The 24,624-nt window shown below is 47.7% G+C and overlaps 2 protein-coding genes across 2 annotated transcripts in view; one reads left to right on the top strand and one right to left on the bottom strand.

Moving 5' to 3' along the window:
- SELENOV (selenoprotein V) overlaps nucleotides 1–3,052 on the top strand; it is a 3,301-nt gene extending 249 nt beyond the window's left edge. The window contains exons 2-6 of the mRNA XM_040252783.1: nucleotides 25–676; nucleotides 2,148–2,172; nucleotides 2,306–2,359; nucleotides 2,472–2,546; nucleotides 2,642–3,052. Coding sequence (XP_040108717.1) covers nucleotides 25–676; nucleotides 2,148–2,172; nucleotides 2,306–2,359; nucleotides 2,472–2,546; nucleotides 2,642–2,731 — 896 coding nt within the window. The 3' untranslated portion in view covers nucleotides 2,732–3,052. The remainder of the gene's footprint in view (nucleotides 1–24; nucleotides 677–2,147; nucleotides 2,173–2,305; nucleotides 2,360–2,471; nucleotides 2,547–2,641) is intronic.
- A 19,396-nt stretch (nucleotides 3,053–22,448) lies between these two features.
- LOC120872448 (EP300-interacting inhibitor of differentiation 2) lies at nucleotides 22,449–24,381 on the bottom strand. Its single transcript, XM_040252827.1, has one exon. The coding sequence runs from the start codon at nucleotides 24,088–24,090 to the stop codon at nucleotides 23,431–23,433; it is 660 nt and encodes a 219-aa protein (XP_040108761.1). The 5' UTR covers nucleotides 24,091–24,381; the 3' UTR covers nucleotides 22,449–23,430.
- Nucleotides 24,382–24,624: the final 243 nt, after the last annotated feature.

Here is a 24,624-nt window from a genome sequence, read left to right as displayed (position 1 = left end):
GGACCCCAACTGCGGTCCCGCCCTCAACTCCGTTCCGGACCCCAACTCCGGTCCCGCCCTCAACTCCGGTCCGGACGTCAACTCCAGTCCGCACCCCAACTCCGGTCCCGCTCTCGACTCCGGTCCGGCCCCCGACTCCCGTCCGCCCCCCGACTCCCGTCCGGCCCCCGACTCCTGTCCGGATCCCGACACCGATCGGAACCCCGACACTGATCCGGCCCCCGACTCCGGTCCAGATCCCAATTCCGGACCCGATCCCAACCCCGATCCCATCTCGGGTCCTGATTCCTGCCTTGGAATCCCTCCCTGACTCGGCTCTGCCTTCGGGCCCGCCCCTGGAACTTGAACCCACGCTCACTGTGTCACCCGCCAAGAATCTTGAGCCAAGCCCGAGGGTGAAGCAAGTTTCATCAGCCGCCAGTGGATTTCCTCCCATCCAAGAGCCCCTTGCTGCTCTGACTCCATTGGCCACCGATTTCCGGTCCCCATCCCGCGGGTCCCCTCTGAGGACAGACCCATCGACGACCCAGTTGATAGCTTCTTCTTCTGGGCATGTCCCAGGGACGCCCATCCTAGAGGCCATCCAGGCCATCTTACCGGTTCCTGCCACGGCATTAGCCTCCATCAGTGGGAACCTCAAAGCGGAAAACAAGATCATGATTCGAGTGGTTTACTGGTAAACAGCTGTCCCTGCCCACACCTGCTTCCTCCTCTGGGCCTGCCATTCTCTTTGGGATCAGAAAGCTCTGGGTTCATTCATTCACTCTCCTGCCCCTGTGGGCCAGGCCTTCAGGAGACAGAGGGCTGAGCCAAGCCATGTTTTCCTGGGGTGGGGGCGGGGGGTGGGGGCGGGAGGTGGGGGCAGGAAGAGGGAAGAGGAGGAATGGGAGAACTTCAGAGGCTGAGGGCTTAGAAACAGCCTTTCTTGGGAGGTGGGTCTTAGGCTGCAACTTCTCAGTGATGAGGCTACCAAGTGGGGTGGGGAGGGTCAGATAGAAGTAGGGGGGATCTGGGTAGCAAGGGAAAGGGGGCCCACCCAATACAAAGGCCAGAGGGGTCCACATTTGTGATTCCAGAGTGGAATCTTTGTGTCAATGACAAGAGTAAACAGCAGTGACCTTCCTTGACTTCCTTGAGACCCAGGACTGAACGTGGCCGGGGGTGAGGCTTTGTCTTCCCCTCCAGTCCCCCCCAACCCCTCCCGCCCCCACCCCCGTGCAATGGTTTCTCTCTAGCTCTCTCTCCAACTCACTGCCTCTTTCCCTTTCCCCTTGTGATGTGTAGCTCTTTCTCTTTCTCTCTTTACCCCCTCTCCTCCACCTCTCTTTCTCTGCCTATCTCTTTCTTCTTCCTTTTTTGGTCAAACCTGTGCTGCACGCAAAGCTTCCCTGACCAAGGATCAAAGATCAAACCCGTGCACCCATCAGTGGAAGTGTGAAATTTTAACCACTGGACCACCAGGGAATTCTCCATCTTCTTTCTCTTTCTCTGACTCCATGGATTCATTCATTATTTTATTCACTGAACAACCATTTATTCAGCACCTACCATGTGCTGATGCTACTCTCAGCATCAGAGACACAGTAGTGAATAAGACAAAGATGGCTGTGGCCCTGACATTCTGATGTGGAGGGGCAGAAATGGGCAATAAACACAGCACATGGCAAGTTATCTGGTATCTTAGAAGGTGACCAGTGCTATGGACAAAAGGCATCTTGTGGGGGGGGGCGTGTCACAGGTTAGCTGGAGTATCCACAAGGAGGCAATACTCGACCAAAAATCTGTAAGAGGGGCGAGAAGGAGCCTTTGAGCTACCAGGGAAAGTATTCTGCAGAGAGACCAGCCAGTACAAAGATCCTGAGGCAAGGCAGCCCTGGAGTTTTGGAAGAAGGGCTAGGAGGTCCCTGTGGCTGGAGCCAGAGGGACAGAGGGAAGAGATGGAAGAGAGAGGTGATGGGGTGGATCCTGTGGGGACTTGTGGACCATGGGGAGGACTCTGTTATTTTTGTGTTCAGATGCTTCTGAGCAGGGGAGGGACGAGATCTGACTTAGCTCTTCACAGTGTCCCTCTGGACTTCAGGAGATTCTAATGATGTATCTTCCTTCCACCTCTCTCTGCCTCCCTCCTCTCTGTCCTCGGCCTCCAGTGGCCTCTGAAGCTACAGCCTGCGGGTAAGTAGTTTTGGCTTTGGAGGTGGGGGGAGTTTGAGCCATGATGTCTGGAGAAGGGGTTCCTGTTTTCCCTCTTCTCAAGACCTATGACCTTGTGATCCCATGACCACATAATCCCATCTCCTCCCCACAGTACATCCTACTGAGAAAGAGTCTGGAGCAGCAATTTCCAAACTCTCTAATCTTCGTGAGTGTGCTGGTGGCTTGGGAGAGTGGGGGGCAATCAGGGCTCCAAGGCTCCCCAAGGGACTTGGAGGGGAGTTCTTTGCCTCCGCTAACCTCCACCATTCCCTCCCCAGGAGGAAGAAATATCTGCCCAGGCTACAGGGGAGTTTGAAGTGTTTGTGGATGGGAAACTGATACATTCAAAGAAGGTGATTCTGAGCAAGGTTCCTGGACAGGGAGGGAGGCTGGAGCTCCCAGGGGGTGAGAGACCTACAAGTCTGTGCTCTTTCCCTTCTGTGCCCAGAATGGTGATGGCTTTGTGGATGAGGCCAAGCTACAGACAATTGTGAACCTGCTCAATGAGGCGTTCAAGAAAAGGGTAGCAGGCAACTAGTGGGCTGGAGGTGAGGTGAGGGCAGTGAGGTGGGAGGGGTGGAGGTTGGACCATGGGTGGGCGGGCAGGCAGAAGGCAGGGCCCTGCCTTGGAGTCAAAGACACCTTAGCCCCAATCCTAGCTCAACCAGTCCTCACTGTTGCAATCAGGTTAAGTTATCTATATCCTTTTCTGAGCCTCAGTTTCCTCATCTGTAAAATGGGGTTGTTAATTCCATAAAATGCATCTTATAAGGTAATAAATAGTGCACGGCTCAGAGTATGTTAGAGTATGCTCAGCGTATGTCAACTATACAGTTTTTTTTTTTTCAAATAACTTTTTTTTTTTAACTTTTAGTTGTAAAGCTGTGCTGTGGCAGTATGTAACAATAACAGCATGTGTCTTTTCACCTTAATGGAGTTAATGAAAATAATACATTAAAAATTCAGTTATTAGTCCCACTAGCCACATTTCAAATGTTCACAGCCACATGCGGCAGCTGTATTGGACAGTGCAGATACAGAACATGGTCTCAATAATTGCAGAAAGTCCTATTGCTAACGTTGTCTTAATGTTTTAAAGCATAGACACAACCATTTATTTTCCACCAATACTGGCTTTTTAAAACCACTCACTACGTAGATATTTGTAAGCTGCTACTGATTTAATACTTTGCCTATTGTGTATCTACTTTACAATTATTTCCAACTTTATTGAAGTGTAAGTGATGCATAAGAAACAGTACATGTTTAAAGCACACAAGTTGTTGAGTTTTGATATAGTCGTCATAAGTATACCATAAATCCCAGCAAAGATTCCCATTGGCATGGATTAAGTTACACATCCATCTCTGAATGAATCACTCAGGGCCAAGGGAATGTCACTACACTGCTATCATTGGCCCGTCTTGAGTCACGTGTCTTTAACCTCACTGGATTTCATTTTAGTCAAGTATTTCCTGAGTACCTACGAGGTATGGTTCTAGGTCCTGGAGATGATACAGTGGTGAACCAAATAGACACAAACCCTTGGCCTAGTGGAGCTGCCAGTTAATGGAAGACGGTGAACAAGACCCTAGGTGAAGAGAAGGCATTTCATTACTTTTTATTTCTTTTTTTGGCCGCACCAGTCAGCATGTCCAATATCAGTTCCTTTGTGCTGTGCTGAGTCGCTCAGTCATGTCTGACTCTTTGCGACCCCCGTGGACTATAGCCCCCCACGCTCCTCTGTCTATGGGGATTCTCCAGGCAAGAGTACTGGAGTGGGTTGCCATGCCCTCCTCTCTTAGTTCCTCTATCAGGGATCAAAACTGTGCCCTCTGCAGTGGGAGCGAGGAGTCTTAACCACTGGACTTTAGGGAAGTCCCTAGAAGGCACTTTAGGAGATAAGTGATGAGAAGAAAAATAAAGTAGGGAAAGGGCTTTGGAGGCTGCTGGGGACTTTTTGCAACTCTAAGCTGAGTGGTCAGAGATAATCTCATTGGGAAGGTGATATTTAAACACTTGAAGGATGTAAGGGACTGAAGCATGTGGATATCTAGGGGAAGTATTCTGGGCAGAAGGGACAGAAAGTGCATGGGCCCTGTGGTAGGAGTGTGTCTGGTGTGTTTCAAAAATGTCAAGGAGACTCTGCCAGGCATTATAAGCCATGGAAATGGAAAATCTTAGAGGTGCCTGAACATAGCAAGCCCTACAAATGCTATTATTTATTTTTTAGAGTTTTTTTTTTTTCTTTCTTGTTTCCCCATTTCAGGAGCCTCAGCAGGATGGTGAGAAGGGCTGAAATGATGTCAAATCAGGTCCTTTTCTGATGGCAGCTGGGACAGGGTCAGGGAGAGGTGAAGAGGGAAATACAGAGTCTGCCTCCTGTGTTCTCGTCTGATTGCTCCTGTCCCCGCACTCACTTCTGATGTCTGGGGACGTTGCCTGCGACCATGCTCCCAGCATCTCCTGGACCGGGTGGGCGGGGGCGGGGAGGACAGCTTGGAACAGAAGGCTACTCCTGTTGCTCCCCACCTGGTGTAGCCTCAACGTTCTCACACTGTCAAAGTCAATTTCTTTCTTTTGTGGGATCTTTATTTCCCATGGCCTGGTTTGGAATTTGAAAACCTCCCATTTCGTTGGCATTTGTAGGGGTTGAGACAGAAATAGGAATGGTGGCAAGCCTCAAAAGACATTCCAAACTTCCATACATGTTGGTGTTCACTTTCTAAACCCACAGATCTTAGAATGTCAGTGCTGGGAGGGGTCTCAACTATCTGGGAGAAGACCGTCCGTGCATTCAGTAGGCATTGATGAGCCCCCTGCTCACCATCTGACTCCGTGGGGTCAATAGGCATGTGCCAAAAGGTCCAGTGGAAGACATGGGAGTCAAACCTTTACCGTGGAGCTGCTGTGTGACTTCCAACAGGGGACACTACCTCTCTGATTCTCAATTTCTCCTGCAAAATGACCGTCATACTGCTTAATTGTGAAATTTCCAAAGTTTTATACGAGATACATAGGTTTCAGTTAGAAGTAGATTTTTGAGGACTTTCCTGGTAGCTCAGCTGGTAAAGAATCCGCCTGCCATGCAGGAGACCCCAGTTCGATAGCTGGGTGGGGAAGACCCCCTGGAGAAGGGATAGGCTACCCACTCCAGTATTCTTGGGCTTCTATGTGGCTCAGAGGGTAAAGAATTCACCTGCAATGCAGGAGACCTAGGTTCAATCCCTGGGTTGGAAAGATCGCCTGGAGGAAGGTAACTGGCAACCCACTCCAGTATTCTTGCCTGGAGAATCCCCGTGGACAGAGGAGCCTGGGGGGCTACAGCCTGTGGGGTTGCAAAGAGTCTGAAACGACTGAGCAACTAAGAAATGTTTAAGAATCTGCCTACCAATGCAGGGGACATGGGTTTGATCCCTGGTCTGGGAACTAAGATTTCACCTGCTGAGGGGCAACTAAGCCCACGAGCCACACCTACTGAAGGCTGAGTGCCTGAGAGCCCTTGCTCTGCAACGAGAGAGGCCACTGCAGTGACCGCACACCACTAGAGAAAGCCCGCATGCAGCAACAATGACCCAGGGCAGCCAAAAGTAAATAAACAAAAAATTTAAAGTAGACATTGGTTAAGATGGCTCTTGCCTTCGAGTAACAGCAAGCTGGACTGTCAGTGGCTCACAAAATATGTGCTCAGTCGCTTCAGTCGTGTCTGACTCTTTGCGACGCTATGGACTGTAGCCCGCCAGGTTCCTCTGGGATTCTTCAGGCGAGAACCCCTGAGTGGGTTGCTGTTTCTACTTCAGGGGATGTTCCTGATCCAGGGATTGAACTCATGTCCCTTCTGCCTCCTGCATTAGCAAGCAGGTTCTTTACCACTAGCACCGCCTCAGACAGTAGAAGCAGCAAATGATTTTGATTTCAAACTGATGGGAGAGGGCTGAGTTCAGCCAGCTGTCCAGCTCTGCCATTGGAAGCCCAGAGTGTTCGCCACTTCTTTTCTGCCATCATCAAGAGCTCATGCATGTGGTTTCATCATTGCGCCCTTACCGGTTATGTCTGTTTTCCAGGCAGAAGAGAGTAGACGGCAAGGACATGCCCACTGGATCACTTTATTAGGAGAGTAAAACTTTCCCAGGAGCCCAGCTCAGTCTTCTTTTGTGACTCCAAGACAATGCCCCGGCCCCTGCCCACCCATCCACCCACAGCCCAGCCTGTGCCCCTCCCCACTCCTCTCCCTCAGCGCACCTCCAGTTCACCAGTTGCCTACTACCTTTTCCTGATCTCATTAATAATGCGTACAGATTTTCTGCAGCCTGGCCTCATCCACAAAGCTGTCTGGATCATGAGAACAGGGAGTGATTCAACAGAGATTGAGCAGGGATAGGAAGCAACAGCTGGGGGCACCATGAAGCCGCCATCCTGATATATACACTAGCATTGGGAGCATGTGAGTGAGAGCGCAGTGGGTGAATCAAAGGGTTTGACTCTAGAGTTCTTAATATGTCATAAAGTGAAAGTGAAGTCGCTCAGTCATGTCCGACTCTTTGTGACCCCATGAACTGTAGCCCACCAGGCTCCTCCATGGAATTTTCCAAGCAAGAGTACTGGAGTGGGTTGCCATTTCCTTCTCCAGGGATCTTCCTGACCCAGGGATTTTTTTTTAAGTTTGAGAAAGTTTATGGTTATCAGGATTTGTATACATGGTCACAATCAAAGAGATAAACCAAAAAATAAGACTTTTTTAACCCCCCTGAAAACATAATAAATTACAATTTCTGGTCAAATGTTATTCCTATGCTATATTCATTTTGATCTCATTTTCTATTTTATACTCTGGCATTTCTTTTCTGAATACAGTTACATATAATATTTTGTGTTAACTCCCTTGTCTTAATACCACAAAGTCACCTGTTTTACCATGGGTATATTTTTATCATTTAGAGCAGGATATGCTTGTTAATAAGCCAGTTATACTTCAGTAACTTTGTGAATACAAAAACATTGAGAGGTAAGAACAAATAATGGAGTTATTATTTCACGGATCCTCATTCAAGTTCAGGAAAATTACTTCCAGAAAGCTGCAATTCTGCCAAATATATTCTATGTTTAAATGGAAACTGAAAGAAAAGTGAAATTACTGGAAGGTTTGACGGTTCACTAGACATTGTGTGCTTTCACTAGTTCAACACTGTTATGCTTGATAATCAAGAGTAAGTTAATAGGCTAACATTTTTAAATGTATAGTTTAATTAAGGTATACAGTATATAAACAATCAGGTAAGCTTCTAGAGAAGCAGACCAAGATACATAAATTAGGAGATATAAGTGTCCATCTAAATTTTCTATTCATTTTTTTTTTCTTTTTACAGAATATTTATTAAAATTGTTTAATATACAGTTTCTCACTTGTCATTCTGGAAGTCCTTTTTCAGAAAGACTCTTCTTTTTCTGATGACAAACAGCAGCCACATTGTCAGTGATTATTCTGGACCTCCACGTTGGATAAATTCAATTTCTTTTTGAAACACAAGTTTCCTTCTGTATTTCTGAGGTAAAGTTTTCAGTATCTCTGCGGTGTCTGGTGGACCCTGATGCATCAGCCAGTCTGGCGATTCTACTTCCCTTAGAATCCTGTGAAATTGAAGAAGTGTGAGATGGTAGTCCCGCTGATCTTAGAACTTCTGATACATTTGGTTTAGGACGTCTTTTCTGTCAGGAAACCTTATTAATGGAGTCTGTGGCTTGACTGAGTCTGTGGCTTGACTACCGGAACGAACCCGCAGGCAGACGCCATCTTGCTGCGCACCATGACTCCCGAGAAGGGGCAGCTTCCGGTCGCTGGCGAGCCGCGGTTATAGCAGGAGTCCTGGGCGGCTGGCACCCCTGACCCAGGGATTGAACCCGGGTCTCCCGCATTGCAGGCAGACGCTTTTACCGTCTGAGCCAACAGGGAAGTCCAATATGTCATAAGATAAATATAAGGAACCGTAAGGTATTTTAATAAAGGTTTTTATTGTAAGCAGAATTCTAAGGTGACCCTCAAAGACCTACACCTTCATATACCCCCATCCCTTTTTTACAAACAAACATGTTTATTTATTTGGCTGTACCTAGTCTTAGTTGCAGCACAAAGGATCTTCATTGCTGCCTGTGGCATCTTTAGTTACAGTAGCATGTGGAATCTTTTTTAATTGCAGCATGTGGGATCTAATTCCCTGAACAGGGATTGAACCCAGGCCCCCTGCATTGGGAGTGGAGCCTCTTAACCACTGGACCACTGGGGAAGTCCTGGGTTCAGTTACTGTATCCTTTTCTGGTGGTTCTTTATATTTTCTAGCTCTTTTGTTAAAAAAAAAAATCTGATCTCTCACTCTGTATATCTGTTCTCCTCTTAAGTTCTTTATCACCTTTGTGATAATTACTCTGAAAACCTTCTCAGGTAGATTGCCTATCTCCACCTAGTTCTGGGGTTTTATCTTGTTCCGCCATCTGGGACATAGTCCTCTACCATCTCATCTTGTGTAAATTCCTGTTTTTCTTTTTATGTATGTGGCAGGTCAGTTAACATTTCTTTTTTTCTTTTCATTTTTTTAGTTTTTTGAATGTTATTTTTCTTTTTAAAATTTTTATTTATTTATTTTTGATTAATTTATTTTAATTGGAGGAGAATTACTTCCATATTGTGGTGGTTTTTGCCATACATTGACATGAATCAGCCATGGGTGCTCATGTGTCCCCCCATGCTCAACCCACTCCCACCTCCCTCGGGACCCCATCCCTCTGAGTTGTCCCAGAGCACCATAGTTACATTTCTTGACCTTGGAGCTGTGACCCTCTGTAGGAGGCAGCCTATGTGTCCTAGCAGTGCACTCCCCTCTCCTCAACCAAGCTATATGCTCTAGGGGTTCCCCCTAAGTGGGCTCTGTGGGTCTCTCTGTAGTGGAGGCTCCCTGTGTGGGTAATCTGATAGGCTTGGTTGGCCCCTACTCTGGTTGGTTGCCAGGCCCTGACTTGTGTGAGTGCTGCTGGCTGTTGTTTGGGGGTAGTGGGGTCTGGTAATGAGGTGGCTGGTTGCAGATTACTAGGCGCCCCAGGGCTAGCGCTGGCTCACTGGCGGATGGAGTCAGAGTCCTGAGGACTCTGGGGCTGTTGCCCACCCACTGGCAGGTGACGCTAGGTCCTGGAGTTAGTGCCAGACTACTGGCAGGTACAGCTGGCTCCTGGCGTCTGGTTGCAGTGCTCAGGGATCCCAGAGCTCATTTCAGATCATTGACAGTGCAGTAGGGGTGGGATATGAGGTTGGATATGAGGTCTGGGGTGTCCCAGCTGACTCTTGGCCTGCTAGTGGCTTCTGGGGCCAGGGTAGGGTTCTGGCCTGCACTGGGAGGTCACAGCTTTCTCTCTTTTTTTTTGGCTGCACTGGGTCCTCACTGCTGCGTGCAGGCTTTCTCGAGCTGTGGAGAGCAGGGGTTGCTCTCTAGCTGCAGTGTGTGGGCTTCTCACTGCGGTGGCTTCTCTTGTGGAGCACAGGCTCTAGGGTGCACCAGCTTCAGTAGTTGTGGCTCATTGGCTCACTAGTTGCTGTTGGTGCTACTGGGGCAAGCTTTGCACCAAGGCCACAGAAGCAGAGCCCAGAACCAAGGTCACCTCCAAAGCTGACTGACCCCCCTTTGTAACCTTTCCCAAATCCCCCTGAGCTTCACTAACAAGCTGTCTGACTTCCAATTAGGCAAAGATGCCCACTCCAGTAAACACCCTATGGTGCACCACCCAACCACCTAACGCAACCTTCCAGCAGGAATTTTCTTTGTCTGGAGGCTATGAAAGTTGGCTAGTAGCCCACGAAAGGCTTTGACTCTCCCTTGAGCTAAGCCTCCCATTTTAACAGCATCTCCTGTTCTAATAAACTCTCCTGTCATTATGCTTTGTGTCTAGAAATTCTTTTCCAACCCGAGTTCCGACCAAGACAGGTGGGACCATGCCCCTGCCCCTCTAGTTGCCTGGCCGGAGGCATCCAGAACCCAAGCCCCAGAGGCGGCTGGGCGGGGCCAAGTTCTAGCACCAAGGAGCCAACATGGCAGCCGCCACGCTCTCTTGGCCAAATGCTCCTCAACGTGTCTGCTGCTAATGTCCGTGCTTCCACCGGGAGCCACAGTCACCCCCACCTCCGCAGGAGACTCTCCGAGACCAGCAGGTAGGTCTGGCTCAGGCTCCTACCAAATCACCGCTTTTGCCCTGGGTCCAGTGCAAAGTGCCTTTTTAAAGGGACGCCTCCACCTCCCAGAGTCCTGTGGGGCTCCCGCAACCCCGCACTGAAATGAAGTGTTAGTTGCTCCATCCTGTCTGACTCTTGGCGACCCCATGAACTGTAACCCACCAGGCTCCTCTGTCCATGGGATTCTCCAGGCAAGAATACTGGAATTGCCATTCCCTTCTCCAGGGAATCTTCCCGACCCAGGGACTGAACCTAGGTCTCCTCCACTGCAGGCAGATTCTTATTCGTTTGGGCCACCAGGGAAGCCCTGCTGAACTTTAAAGCCAAATGCTCTGGGGGCTCCGGTGTCAGGGGCTGGGGACCCCATGTGGTGCTCAGAACTCTCACTCCTGAGGGAGAGCCTCCACAGTACATCTGTTCTCCAGCTTGTGGGTTGCCCACCCTGGGGTATGGGGTTTGATTGTATCATGAGTCTGCCTTCCCACCTGTCTCACCATGGCTCCTCCCTAAGTCTTTTTAAAAGTATGTGATTTTTTTTCTACTTACTTGGCTGCACCAGGTCTTAGTTGAGGCAGGTAGGCTTTTTAGTTGATGCATCTGGGATCTAGTTTCCTGACCAGGGATTGAACCTGGGCCCTGGAGTCTTAGCCACTGGACCACCAGGGAAGTTCTCCTCCCGAGGTCTTTTTTTTTTTTTGGCCCCACCGCCAGACATGTGGGATCTTAGTTCCCTCACCAGGGATTGAACCCGTGCCTTATGCAATGGAAGCATGGATTCTTAACCACTAGACCACTAGGGAAGATCCCATTTGGTAGGCTCCAACTCCTTTTCACTGATGGCTGTTCTGCAGACAGCTGAGACCCCGCGCGCTGGTGAGAGGAGGTGAGCCCAGGACCTCTCCTCTCTGCTGCCTTGGCTGCTCTCCTTTCTTTTTTTGAGTTGGAGTAGACCCAGGGTTATAATGGTGCCCCCTCCCAAACCCATTTTTGTTATTTTGGTTTTGATGCTCGGTTCTACTTGACACTAACAGTTTCCAAGTTTACATGATGGGATCATGGCCCATCAGAGTCATAAGGCTAAAGAGGCTTCATGTAGCACCTTGGCAGCTGGGTTGGTGGCCTGGTGTTCAGGCCTCCTCCAGAAGCCTGTCCTTTCTCCTGGCTGAGCCAGGGCTGGCTTTTCTTTTTCCCCACACTGCTTGGCTTGTGAGATCTTAGCTCCCCAACCAAGGATCAAACCTCCGCCCTTGGCAGTGAGAGCGCAAGAATCCTAACCACCGAACTTCCAGGGAATTCCCTCGTATTATTTCTTTTTAAAAAATATAAATTTATTTATTTTAATTGGAGGCTAATTACAGTATTGGAGGGGTTTTGCCATACATTGACATGAATCCGCCACGGGTGTACATATGTTCCCCGTCCTGAACCCCGCTCCCACCCCATTACTTCTTTAAATAAATTCTCTGCCCTCTCCTCTCTTCTCCTGAGATACCCACTCCCTTAATGTTGCCGTTGCTAAAACAGATAGCCCTCCTAGAATTTCCTCATTTAACAAATCTGATTGTTAGTTTCTCTTCTACTTGTATTACTTACAGATTTCTATCTTCAAGCTTGCTAATTGTCTTTTTCAAACATTGTGTGCTCTATGTCCAGTGCTTTCTGGTGTATTCTTCATCTCGTTGACTGAGTTCTACCGCTCCAGGATTTCTAATTTCTCTTTAGAGGTTCCATTTCTTTGGTAAAGTATTTCGTCTGTTCATTAATTTTAATCCTGAGTTCACTAAACTACCTTTCTGAATGTTCTTGTGGCTCTTTGATTTTTTCATAGAGCCATTTTGATTCCTTACCAGTGAGATCTCAATACTCTGCGTGACTTCAAGGTTAGTTTCTGGAGGATTGCCATTTTCTTTTGTGTTACAGCGTTTCCGTGGTTCTTCGTGGTTCATGACACGTTGCTCCTCTGCCGTTGTATCTGGAGTAGGGGACCCTTTCTTGCTTGATGCTAACGATTTAACAGGTTAGAAATTCAGGCGTTTCAGGGAGTTCCCTGGCGGTCCAGTGGTTAGGACTCGGAACTCTCATTGTCAAGGGCCGTTGTTCAAACCCTGGTTGGGGAACTAAAGTACCGCGAGCGAAGAGAGGCCGGCAGGCAAAAAAAAAAAAAAAAATTTGAGGCTTTTCTCCCGTTTTCCAGTAGGTGGTGCTATAGCACAACGTTTGGGTTTCTCTTTTCGGCGCTGCCTCTGCCTCTCTGGTTACACTGGCCTTTTCCACCCTCCATTGCTTTAACGGTTGCTCCAAACCCTGCTCATTGCTCCTTGTGCCTCTGGGGTCACTGATGCCTTGTTTCTGCCAGTATTGCTGGTATCGCCGCCTGGGGCTCGGAGACGGTGGGCTCTTCCCTTACTTTCGGGATCTGCGCTCCTTGCAGACTCCGCCCCTGAGGGGAGGGCGAGGGTGGCGGGGAGCTGGGTTGCACCTGGGCTGTAAGGCTTGTCCCTGTACAACCCCCTCTGCGTGTACAGATGTGTGGAATTCTCTGGACACCTGGTCTGATGGACCGAGGTGCCTTTATTGTGTTGTGAATGTTTTAGTGGTTGTAGATTGAAGAGGAGAGAGTTTCTCATCTGCCAACTTGCTGATGTCATTCTTCTGAAAGTTATTTTTCGTGCCTGCTTCAGTCGTTTCCGTTGTGTCCAACGCTCTGCGATCCTATGGACGGACTGTAGGCCGTCAGGCTCCTCTGTTCATGGGATTCTCCAGGCAAGAATATTAGAGTGGGTTGCCATTTCTCCTCCAGGGGATCTTCCTGACCCAGGGATCCAGCCTGAGTCACCGGCATCTCCTGCATTCTTTAGCCACTGATACAGCTGGGAAGCCCAGCTATTTTTCATTAAATAGTTAACATGTAATTTTATTTCTTTATTTATGGTGGCTGTGCTGCCTGGCTTGTGGGATCTTAGTTCCCTGACCAGGATTGAAACTGGGCCCTAGGCAGTGAACTCGAAGTGCCCTAACTATGGGTTGTTGTTTAGTTGCTAAGTCAGGTCTGACTTTTTTTACCTGGTGGACTGCAGCCCGCTAGATTCCTCTGTCATGGGATTTCCCAGGCAAGAATACTGGAGTGGGTTGCCATTTCCTTCTCCAGGGGTTCTTCCCAACCCAGGGATGGAAACTGCATGCATGGGTGGGTGGATGGCAGGTGGCTTCTTGACCACTGAGCCACCAGGGAATTTCCTAATGATTTTAAAAACATTTAAAAAATGAAGCAAATACGTATTTTAGAAACCTTAGGCTTAATTTCTGACACAGTAAATATGGACAGACATAATGCACATAAACAAGAGCTCTTTGGTGTTGTCAATAATTTTTATGAGTCTAAAGCGGTTTTGAGACCAAAAAATTTCAGAACCATTGTCCTTGAGAATTCAGTGATACTTAGCCGAGCCGGTTTAAGCAGGTCTCAATATGACATTGAAAGGGCGTGCAGTCATCAACTGTCTTACTTGCAAACTGTGGATAATTTTTCATAATGTAACTCTATGAGGTCAAGACCATTAACATCACCCCCATTTTACAGATGAGAGACTGAGAAGTTGAGTAGTTCCCTTCATGCTCACTGCTGGTAAGAAGCAGAGTAGGGATCTGAACCGTGACAGTCCAGCTCCAGTATTGGAGTATCTCATTGGCTCTGCCTAGCTGAAGTGCCACCATCCGTCAAATCAACTATCGTTGCATGGGAAGTAAAGTCATAATGGTCAAACATTATTAAGAGGGTGGAATGAGATTCTTGGAGAAAGGAGGACGTAGTGGGTAGACAACTCAAGAAGTGTCTTCTCAAGTCAGAGTGGAGTCCTGGGAAAAAGTTTTCTCATCAGTACTCCAGTTCCTTTCCAAAGGTGGTGCATTTTGGCAATCACTGATGAATTGATTATGAGTATCAGTTTTGGAAGTCAGATTAGGGTTTGAGCCCTAATTGTACTGCTTCTTAGCTGCATGAACTTGGGCAAGTGTGATGGTTAATTTTGTGTTCACTCGGCTAGACTATGGTAACCAGTTGTTTGCTCAAACTCTAGTCTAGATGCTGCTGTAAAGGCATTTCTTAGATGTTCTTAGATACACAGTTGGCTCTAATTGAAGCAAATGTCTTTTCATAATGTGGGTGGGCCTCATCCAATCACTTGAAGGCCTTAAGAGCAAAAACTCAAGTTTCTTGAAAGAGTGGACTTCCCTGGCAATTCAGTGGTTAAGACTCCTCACTGCCAATGCAGGGAGCACGGGTTTGATCCCTGGTCAGGGAACTAAGATCCCGCACATGCTGAGCAGCCAAAAGGCTTTTTAAAAAGTGGAATTTTCCTTCAGATTGCAACAGAGATATTCTGCCCGAGTTTTCAGCCTTCACATTCAAGACCACAACATGAGCTTTACCTAAGTTACCAGACTGCTGGCTTCCCCTTAGAATTTTGGACTTGTCAGCCTCCACAGTCTTGTGAGCCAGTTTCTTAAAATCTCTTTTTCTCTTTGTCTATACAGTATGCATGCTAAATCACTTCAGTCATGTCTGACTCTTTGAAACCCTAAGCTCGCCAGGCTCCTCTGTGTGGGATTCTTCAGGCAAAGAATACTGGAGTGGGTTGCCATGCCCTCCTCCAGGGGATCTTCCCGACCCAGGAATCGAACCCATGTCTCTTATGTCTCCTTTCTTGGCAGGTGGGTTCTTTACCACAAGTGCCACCTGGGAAGCCCGTATACAGAATATATGTATACATATATAATGTATGTTATACCCGCATATTCTGCTGCTGCTGCTAAATCGCTTCAGTCGTGTCCGACTCTGTGCAACCCCATAGACGCAGCCCACCAGGCTCCCCTGTCCTTGGGATTCTCCAGGCAAGAACACTGGAGTGGGTTGCCATTTCCTTCTCCAATGCATGAAAGTGAAAAGAGAAAGTGAAGTTGCTCAGTGGTGTCTGACTCTTAGCGACCCCATGGACTGCAGCCTACCAGGCTCCTCCGTCCATGGGATACCCGCATATACACAAACATAAATGACAGAAGTTTTTCCTATTGGTGCTATTTCTCAGGAGAACCCTGACTGAGACAGCTAGTAAGCCCCAATTTTCCTATCTGTAAAATGCATATGCTAACGCGAATAGTCTTTACAATTGTGAAAATTCCATGAGATGCCATATATAAAGCACTCTTAACGAATGACCATGGTAGGTATATCATCACTGTGACTGGTTTCCAAAGATGGCCCCTCATCAGCGCTCAGGATTCACCTCCTTTGGTATGGCCTCCCTTCCCCAGAAATGAGCTGGGACTTTATAACCTGAGGCAGAAATGTGCTAGCTTGTGGCCTGAGCTATCAGAGGGCCTGGCAGCTTCCTACTTTTGCACTTTTGGAAGCCCTGAGGCAGCCACATAAGAGATCTGGCAGGACTTCCCTGGTGGTGCAATGGATAAGCATCTGCCTGCCAATGCAGGGGACATGGGTTCGATCCCTGGTCCAGGAAGATCCCACATGCTGTGGGGCAACTAACTAAGCCTGTGTGCCCCAACTACTGAGCCCACATGCTGCAGCTACTAAGGCCCGTGTGCCTAGAGCCTGTGCTCTGCAACAAGAGAAGCCAGTGCAATGAGAAGCTGGGGCACCTAAATGGAGAGTAGCCCCTGCTCGTCACAACTAGAGAAAGCCCAAGGGTAGTGATGAAGACCCACTGCAATGAAGAAGAAAGAATGAAAGAAAGAAATTTGGCTATAGTGTTGGAGAGGAAGAGGGTTTGGAACTCCATGAAGGGAGAGGCCCAGCCTTCCAGCCTGCCCCTACCAGGGTGACAGACATGTGAATGACATGTCCTGGACAGTCCAGCCTAACTGAGCTTCTGGCCAACATCACAAGAGCAGAACTGCTGAGCTGAGCCCATCAATCTACAGAAGAGTGAACAGTGAAAAAATAGTTGTTGCTTAAAGCCACTACATTTTAGGGTGCTTTGTTGCACAGAGAGATAACTGGAACATCAATCCTGGGGGCAGAGACTCTCTTCCCCCAGAATTCATAAAGAGAGGCCAGTATTATTTTGGAAGAACTATCATGTTAATTTGCCTGGACTTTGTCCCTGGTTCCCAGAAGGTGTCATGTAAGTCTTTGGAATTTCCAGTGACAGTGTTTCTGAATGCAAGTCCAATGCACAGTGAGGTCAAATAACACCAAGACGTCAGAGTTTGGAACAGAGAAATGTTTATTACAGGACCACTCAAGGAGATGTGGTGCGTGCCTTAAAAACCCCAAACTCGAAAGCTTTCAGCAACGCCCTTTTACAGGCAAGGTGAGGGAGAGGCATGGTTGGTTGCTGTAAGCTTCCTGGTGTCAGATCCTTTGTTCTTGAAGTTAGGTCAAAGGTCAGGTAATGATGTTTCTGTAAATCTCCAAACTGTTACTCTGTTCTGACAAGAAAGGGCAAGGTCCCAAGGCACAACTTTCACCCTCTGAATCCGGGTCCTGGCTAAGAGGAGTGGGGGGTCCCTGCAGGGGTCGTTACCCCGCTGGGGAGCATTTATGCAGCACAGCACCCAGTCTGGGTCCTCCCACCAGTGCCCAGGTCTGGCTGAAGAGGCAGATCTCAGCTGCTGGTACCCTCCAGGCCAGGTCCCCAAGCCCTGCCCAGCTGTCATCTCTGAGGGCTGGGTGCCCAGGATTTAACAGGCCCTCAGACTTCAGGCTGCCCAAACAGGGGCCCGGTCCCGCAGACTGACCCGTGCTGGCTGCCACTACCATTAGATCACAGGGGCTGGGATAGACGAGGCTCACTGCTGCCTCAAGGCTTGGGCCCTGCCAGTGCGTGGCCTTGGTGAGGCCCCTGGAGTCCTGTTGGACACAGCCCCAGGCTGTTCCCTCGGCCTCTCAGCTCACCCTCCAGCCCGAGGCTGGAGAGTCAGGAGGGCCCCTGGGAGAAGGTTGTGATCCACTTCTTACCTCAGTCTCCACAGGAGAACCGCAGGATCACTGGCCAAGGGAGGCCTCTAACCTCCAAGCTAACAAGCAGTATGGCGATAACGGTTGCCTGGTAACAGTAAAGCATGCCTGCTAGCAGCTGTCCCTGTTATAATAGGAGTGTCTTTGTTACTCAGGTTGGGAGAGGTTTGGGCCACCCCAGAGTTTTAGGGAGTTTGGACCTTGCAATTTAAGTCTGAGCCTACAATGCAGGAGACCTGGGTTCAATCCCTGGATCAGGAAGATCCCCTGGAGAATGGAATGGCTACCCATTGCAGTTTTCTTGCCTAGAGAATTCCATGGACAGAGGAGCCTGGGGGGCTACAGTCCATGGAGATGCAAAAAGTCGGATGTGACTGAGCGACTAATGTGTTCAGGGCTCGGTGAGCTTCCCTGGTTGGTAAACACTCTGCATGTTTTCAGGCTTCCCTCATATCTTAGTTGGTAAACAATCCTCCTGCAATTCAAGAGACCCCAGTTCAATCCCTGGGTCAGGAAGATCTCCTGGAGAAGGGATAGGCTACCCACTCCAGTATTGCTGGGCTTCCCTTGTGGCTCAGCTGGTAAAGATTCCACCTGCAATGAGGGAGACCTGGGTTCTGTCCCTGGGTTGGGAAGATCTCCTGGAGAAGGGAAAGGCTACCCACTCCAGTATTCTGGCCCGGAGAATTCCATGGACTGTATAGTCCACGGGGTCGCAGAGTCGGACACGACTAAGTGACTTTCACTTTCACTGCATGTTTTCATCCACGGATGTGTTGGCAGGATGATGCGTCCCTGAGGATGGCAATAATGTCACATTTGGGAACCCCTCCTAGGCCTGGCCCTACTCATCTCTTCCTGTTAGCTGGGGTTATGATTTGTATCCTTGGCTGTCATGAAACTGTAATCATAACTGTGGTGCTTTCCTGAGTTCTGTGAGTCATCTTAGCACATTATTGAACCTGAATGGGTAGTGAGAACCCTCGAGCTTGAAGCCAGCTGGTCAGCAGTGGGAGAGGCCTGGGGTCCCTGAACTTATAGCCGTGTCTGTAACTGAGCCCTGTGTCCTTGACCTGGGGAGTTGGCATCAAGTCACTGTCCATGGTGACACTGCCGCTTAAATTGTCAGGGCAAAAGTTAAAATGCTTTGAGAGACAAAAAGAGGACTTGATTTTGCTCCTGAGATGAAAGGGGAAGAGGAGAGAGGGGGAGAAAGGGTTGGGGTACGGAGAAGTTGAAAGGAGCAAGCCAGATGGGGAGGACTATCCTCCATGGGATGACCCCAGCCCTGTGATCAGCCCCCCACCCCTGCAACCAGATTTTCAGTCAAGTCTACCAAAGTGAAGGGGTCTATTGTGAGAGTGGATTTGATTGGAAAGGTATGAAGGAACTGGTAGGGAAGGGGAAATATCCCCCTGCATCGGTCCTGAGGTCTTGTGGCTGGACTAATAGTAAAATTAATACAAGACAAATTAACAGGAGAAAAAGAAACAAAATTTAGTTTCTGTGCATGCAGTTCTCAAAAAAATGGAATCTAAGAAGTGGCCAAGGGAATTCCCTGGTAGTCTAGTGGTTAGGACTTGGCACTTTCGCTGATGAGCCCTATTCGGGGAACTGTTCCCCAGTTTGGGGAACTAAGATCCTTCCAACTGCTTGGCAGGCCCCCCCCAAAAATGGGGGGATTATACCTCATTTGTAAATAAGGATCATTTGAAGAATGCAAGAATTGCAAGAACGCAATCATGGTGGTAGATAGAAATATAATACCTTCATAGATTATGAAAAGGCCTTTGAGGGCCTCCCTGGTGGCTCAGTGGTAAAGAATTCGCCTGCCAATACAGGAGACATGAGTTAGAGCCCTGATACAGGAAAATCCCCAAATCCCGTATGCCGAGGGGCAAAACTAACCCCCTGAGCCTCAACTCCTGAGCCCAAGCTCTAGAGCCAGGGAGCTGCAAAAAGCCACAGTGAGAAGCCGAGCACCACAACTAGAGAGTAGCCCCCACTCTCTGCAATGAGAGAGAAGCCGGCACAGCAATGAAGACTGAGCAGAGTCAAAAAAACAACCTCTGACAAAATTCGGGATGTTTCACTATCATTCATATTATTTTACATTAGAGAGTACTAGCCAAGGAACTAACAAAGAGAAAGAAGTCAGTGGTATGAAGATTATAAAAAGGCAATACTATCACTATTTGCATATGACATGTTCTCCAATCTAGGAGATTCAAATGAAAAACCATGGTAAAACAGTCAGAAAATTCAGTATGTTAACAGGCTATCAAATAAATATGCAGCAATGAATTATTTTCAAATATATGGGCAAGCTTTTAGGAAATATAACACAGGGACTTCCCTGGTACTCCAGTGGCTAAGACTCTGAGTTCCCAACGCAAGGGGCCCAGGTTCGAGCCCTGGTCAGGGAACTAGATCCCAGATGCTACAACTAAGAGCCTGCATGCGGCAACTAAAGATGCTGTCTGCCTGCAGATAAGACCGGCACAGCCAAATACATAAATATTAAAAAAGGAAGGAAATATAACACAGATAATCCTCATTTACTATAGAAAAACCATAAAAGATAAAATACCGACGAAATAAATGATTAGATCCATGAAAGACCTACTTGAGGAACTTTCATTTAAGGACAAACATTAATACTCTTCTGGAGGATACACAGGAAGTTTTTAACAAATGGAAAAACAGGACTTACTTCCCTGGTGGTGCCGTGGATAAAAATCTGCCTGCCAATGCAAGAGACATGATGGGGTGAATCCCACATGTAGCAGAGCAACTAAGCCCGTGAGCCGCAACTACTGAGCTTGTGCGCACAGAGCCTGTGCTCCACAAAAAGAGAAGCCACTGCAACGAGAAGCCTGCACACCACACGGAATAGGAGGGACCCCTGCTCGCTGTAACTAGAGAACAGCCTGCGCAAAGCCACGAAGACCCAGTGCAGCCAAAAACAAATAAGTAAATAAAGTTCAATTTTTTAAAAATGGAAAAACGAATCATTTGGGTATGTTAGAAATAGCAGTTATTCCAGATTTATTAAATGTAATGTGACTCTAATAAAGAACTTTGTTTGAAATAAGGTAAGCTGACTTTGAGGTTGATATAGTGATAAACATAAACAAAAATAGCCAGAACACTCTGAAAATGGAGTATAACGAGATGGGCTTCCCTGGTGGTCCAGCAGCAAAGTATCCACCTGCCAAGGCAGGAGATGTAGGTTTGATCCTTGGATGGGGAAGATCCCCTGAAGAAGGGAAAGGGCAACCCACTCCAGTCTTTTTGCCTGGGAAACTTCATGGACAGAGAAGCCTGGTGGGCTGCAATCCCTGGGGTCACAGAGAGTGGGACAGAGCTTAGTGACAAAGACCATTACCATTACATGTAAAATTAATCAGAAAATTTAAGCTACAGTTTAGTATATGATGAAGAAGCATCTTTAAACAAAGTTAGTAGGGAAAAGCTGGGCTAGTTAGTAACTGGTGTTGGGGCAGCCAGGTAGCCATCTAAAAAAGAAAATTGGATCGTTATTTCATACTGTATGTACATCAGGATAAATTCCATATGGTTCAAAGATTCAAATATGAGTAATGAAACCATATACAAACATACATACCAAGAAAACCTTGAGATTCAAAATCTTGCAGGTTTTTCTTTCTTTTTTTTTTATGGCCATGCCTGGAAGCTTGCAGGATCTTTGTTTCCCCACTAGGGATGAAACCCACACCCCAGCACTGGACAGGTAAGGAATTCCCCAAATCTGGCAGGTTTAAAAGAAAAGAGGAAACAAAAGCAAAAGTCTCCATGCCAAAAGGCTTTCAGGAAAATGCAAGACAAATGACAAAAGAGGAAAAAATATCCATAACTCACATTATAATCTATTATCATATCTCACTATGTCATTAGTAGTTACCACAATCAATCAAGAAAGGACAAAATGATTCAGGAGAGAAAGAGAGAAAAGATATGAACAGGAGCTTCCCTGGTGGCTCAGTGGTAAAGAATCTGCCTGCCAATACAGGAAACACGGGCTCAATCCCTGATCTGGGAAGATCCCAAAGGTCTTGGAGCAACTAAGCCTGTGTGCCTCAACTCTTCAGCCTGTGCTCTAGAGCCTGGGATCTGCAACTCCTGAGCCCACACGCCACAGCTACTGAAGCCCGCAAGCCCTAGAGCCTAAGCTCCTCAACAAGAGAAGCTACCACAATGAGAAGACCACGCACTGCAGCCAGAGAGTAGCTCCTGCTGTCTGCAACTAGAGAAAGCCCGCCCAGCAAATGAAGACCCAGCACAGGCAAAAATAAACTAAAAAATAAAAGTACACACATACAAAAGAGATGAACAGATAGTTCACGGAAAAGGGAATACATGCGAGTCAAACGAAGAGATATTTAACTTCACTCATAATGAGAGAAAAGCAAATTAAAACTCTGATGCCATTTTTCAACTTTCTAGATTGGCAAAATTCAGACATTTGATAACACTGTTGGTGAGGCTATAGGGGAAATGACAACCACGGAAAGTGGTACAACAAGGATTGAAGGCAACATAGCAATATCTGTAAACTTTCAAATGGGTGCATTCAGCTCAGAATTCTCACTTCTGGAAATCCTACAAACTACAGCGAGCTTGTAGTACAGAGAGCTTCCCAGGTGGCGCTAGTGGTGAAGAACCAGCCTGCCAGTGCAGGAGATGTAAGAGACGCAGGTTCGACGCAGGTTCAATCCCTGGGTCGGGAAGATCTTCTGAAGGAGGGCATGGCAACCCACTCCAGTATTCTTGCCTGGAGAATCCCATGGACAGAGGAGCCTGGCAGGCTACAGTCCATAGCGTCGCACAGAGTTGGACATGATTGAAGCGACTTAGCATGCACACACGTACTACAGATATTCTATATAATAAAGAATCTAAGATGTGCCATCATTTTTATGAAAATGCTGTATTCACCATCAAATGTAAGATAGACCTCAATTTCAGAGATGTCAATATATGAAAACTGCGTTTAGAATCAGTAATACTGTATTTGTGCCCATGCTATGAGATATGCAGACAAGATTAACTATTATAGCTTTTTACTTTTTGGCCAATAGAAAAAAACCTAAATGCCCATCAGTATGTTCCTGGTTATGTAAATTACAACATAACCACAGAATGGAATGAAATACACCTCTAAAAAATAATGAGGAAATATAGTGGTTTGGAATGATCCTTACGTTCTTACTGAAAGTGCAATGCATAATCAATAAATATAATTTGCCAACTTCTGTAATGAAGAAAGCAAAACCAAAAAACCACCCAGCTTTGCATTTACTTGTGTATATATAGGGAAACTAGAAAGACAGAAGTACTGTGGTTATAGATGGGAATTGTACTAAGCACTGGGTGGAGAGGGGACAGAGATAGAAGACTTTTCATTGTGCAGTTTATATCTGGGGGGCTTACAAATATTTACCAAAAAGGTATTAAAAAAGAAAAAAAATCCAGAAATTTCAGATATTCTTGAATGTATCCTATAATATATACAGCATTGACTTTGCTTGTCCTTTGAAATGCCTCATAAAACACAAAATCAATCTTACACTAAAAACTTCTGTTGAAACTGACATGAAGAAAACTCAAGAGGAATTATCAGAACTGACAGTTTCCAGTTCTCTCCATGGCCTTCCAGTCCTACAGGAATTCCTATTCCTATCACTGCTATTTGATGATTTCTTTCATCACCATGAGCTCTCTTGGCAGTTTTTCATCAAGTCTCAATTTTAGACAACCATTCTTGTCTTCAGTGAAGCAATTTGAAAAGACATGTCCACAATGCAGGGAAAAGAATCTGGATCAATCACAAACTCAAAGGACGTCAGAAGAGTCATAAGGTTTTGATCTTTTTTCCATTTCTTCTGAGTTTTTCTTGATAAGCTTCCTTTTTTCCCCCAGCTGTGCTTTGCCTTATTCTCACGTACTTTGTACATTCAAGTTGCAGGAGTGGTATATAACACTGTCTTGAAGGCAGAGTTCTTCTGAAAGTAGTTGCATCATTAAACTATTCTCTACTGATAAACTTATCACAACCAAGTTCTTCTATCAGAGGATTGATAATTTCAGATGCAGTCAGAGTTATACTAAATGTTAAAATATCAAAATCCATCCTCTGAGGATTCCGCTGATATTCTGCGTCAAACGCCGCTTCCCTGGCTCTACAGGCTTCCACAAATCTTCTGCGGCGTCCTTCAAGCTCCTGAATTCGGCCAGGAGCAATCGGGTAGTGTTCCAGATAGTGGCGGAGGAACTGCTGGTAATTAATTCCTAAAACGCCAAGTGGGTGACGGAGGCGGAGATATGGCAACGCAGCCAGGCCCGGGCCGTTCCCGGGCCTGGACCAGGGTCTGCCCTCGGGACCCTCTTCCTCCGCTGGCTCCGCCAACAATCGGGCGACCTCTGCCATCCGGGCTTCCCTGGCCGCTGCCCCCAGGCCTTCTCCGGACGCCGCCATCGGACCTTCCCTGGCCTCCGGCACTGGACCTTCCACGGGTGAAGCCATCGGACCTTCTCCGGCCGCCGCCATCGGACGGTCCCTGGCCTCCACAGGCTGCGCGGGGGCCGGCTCCCGCCTCCTGCCGCCTACCTCCCCCTGCCGGACGTCGCCGTTGTCATTAGCTGCGCCCGCCGGTGGGACACCTTTGTCCGCGGGCAGCTCGGACATCCCGGATCGCGGGGTCAGCTCGGCCGCTCCCACAAATACTGGGATAACGGCACAGCGCGGTTAGCGATGTGCACGTAAGTGCACGTAACTGCGCGTGCGTGAGCGCTCTGCACACTGGTCCACGCTGTGTGTGCAAACCCACGTACGCGAGTGTAGGGTGTGCTGCTGAAATTGAGCACTGCGCATGCGTCCTGCCCACGCGACTGCAATCTTCTAGGTGCCACCTAGCGGCTAGAAGAGCCAACACACCTGAAATCGTACCCAGAACGTCTGAGGTGTGTTAAGTCGCTTCAGTCTTGTGTCCCACTCTTTGCGACCCTATTATGGACTGTAGCCCGCCAGGCTCCTCTGTCCATGGGATTCTTCAGGCAAGAATACTGAAGTGGTTTGCCATTCCCTCCTCCAGTGGACCACCTTTTGTCAGAACTCTTCGCTATGACCTGTCTTGGGTAGCCCTGCACGACATGGCTCATAGCTTCATTGAGTTCGGCAAGTCTTTTCACCACAAGACTGTGATCCATGAAGGTGTGCGCC

The sequence above is a fragment of the Oryx dammah genome, unplaced genomic scaffold (genome assembly GCF_014754425.2).
Source record: "Oryx dammah isolate SB20612 unplaced genomic scaffold, SCBI_Odam_1.1 HiC_scaffold_13, whole genome shotgun sequence".
NCBI lineage: Eukaryota > Metazoa > Chordata > Mammalia > Artiodactyla > Bovidae > Oryx > Oryx dammah.
This window is presented reverse-complemented; position numbering and strand designations above follow the sequence as displayed.

Excerpts from the sequence above, each read along its gene's own strand:
- LOC120872448 (XM_040252827.1), bottom strand. The coding sequence starts at position 24,090 with ATGTCCGAGCTGCCCGCGGACAAAGGTGTCCCACCGGCGGGCGCAGCT.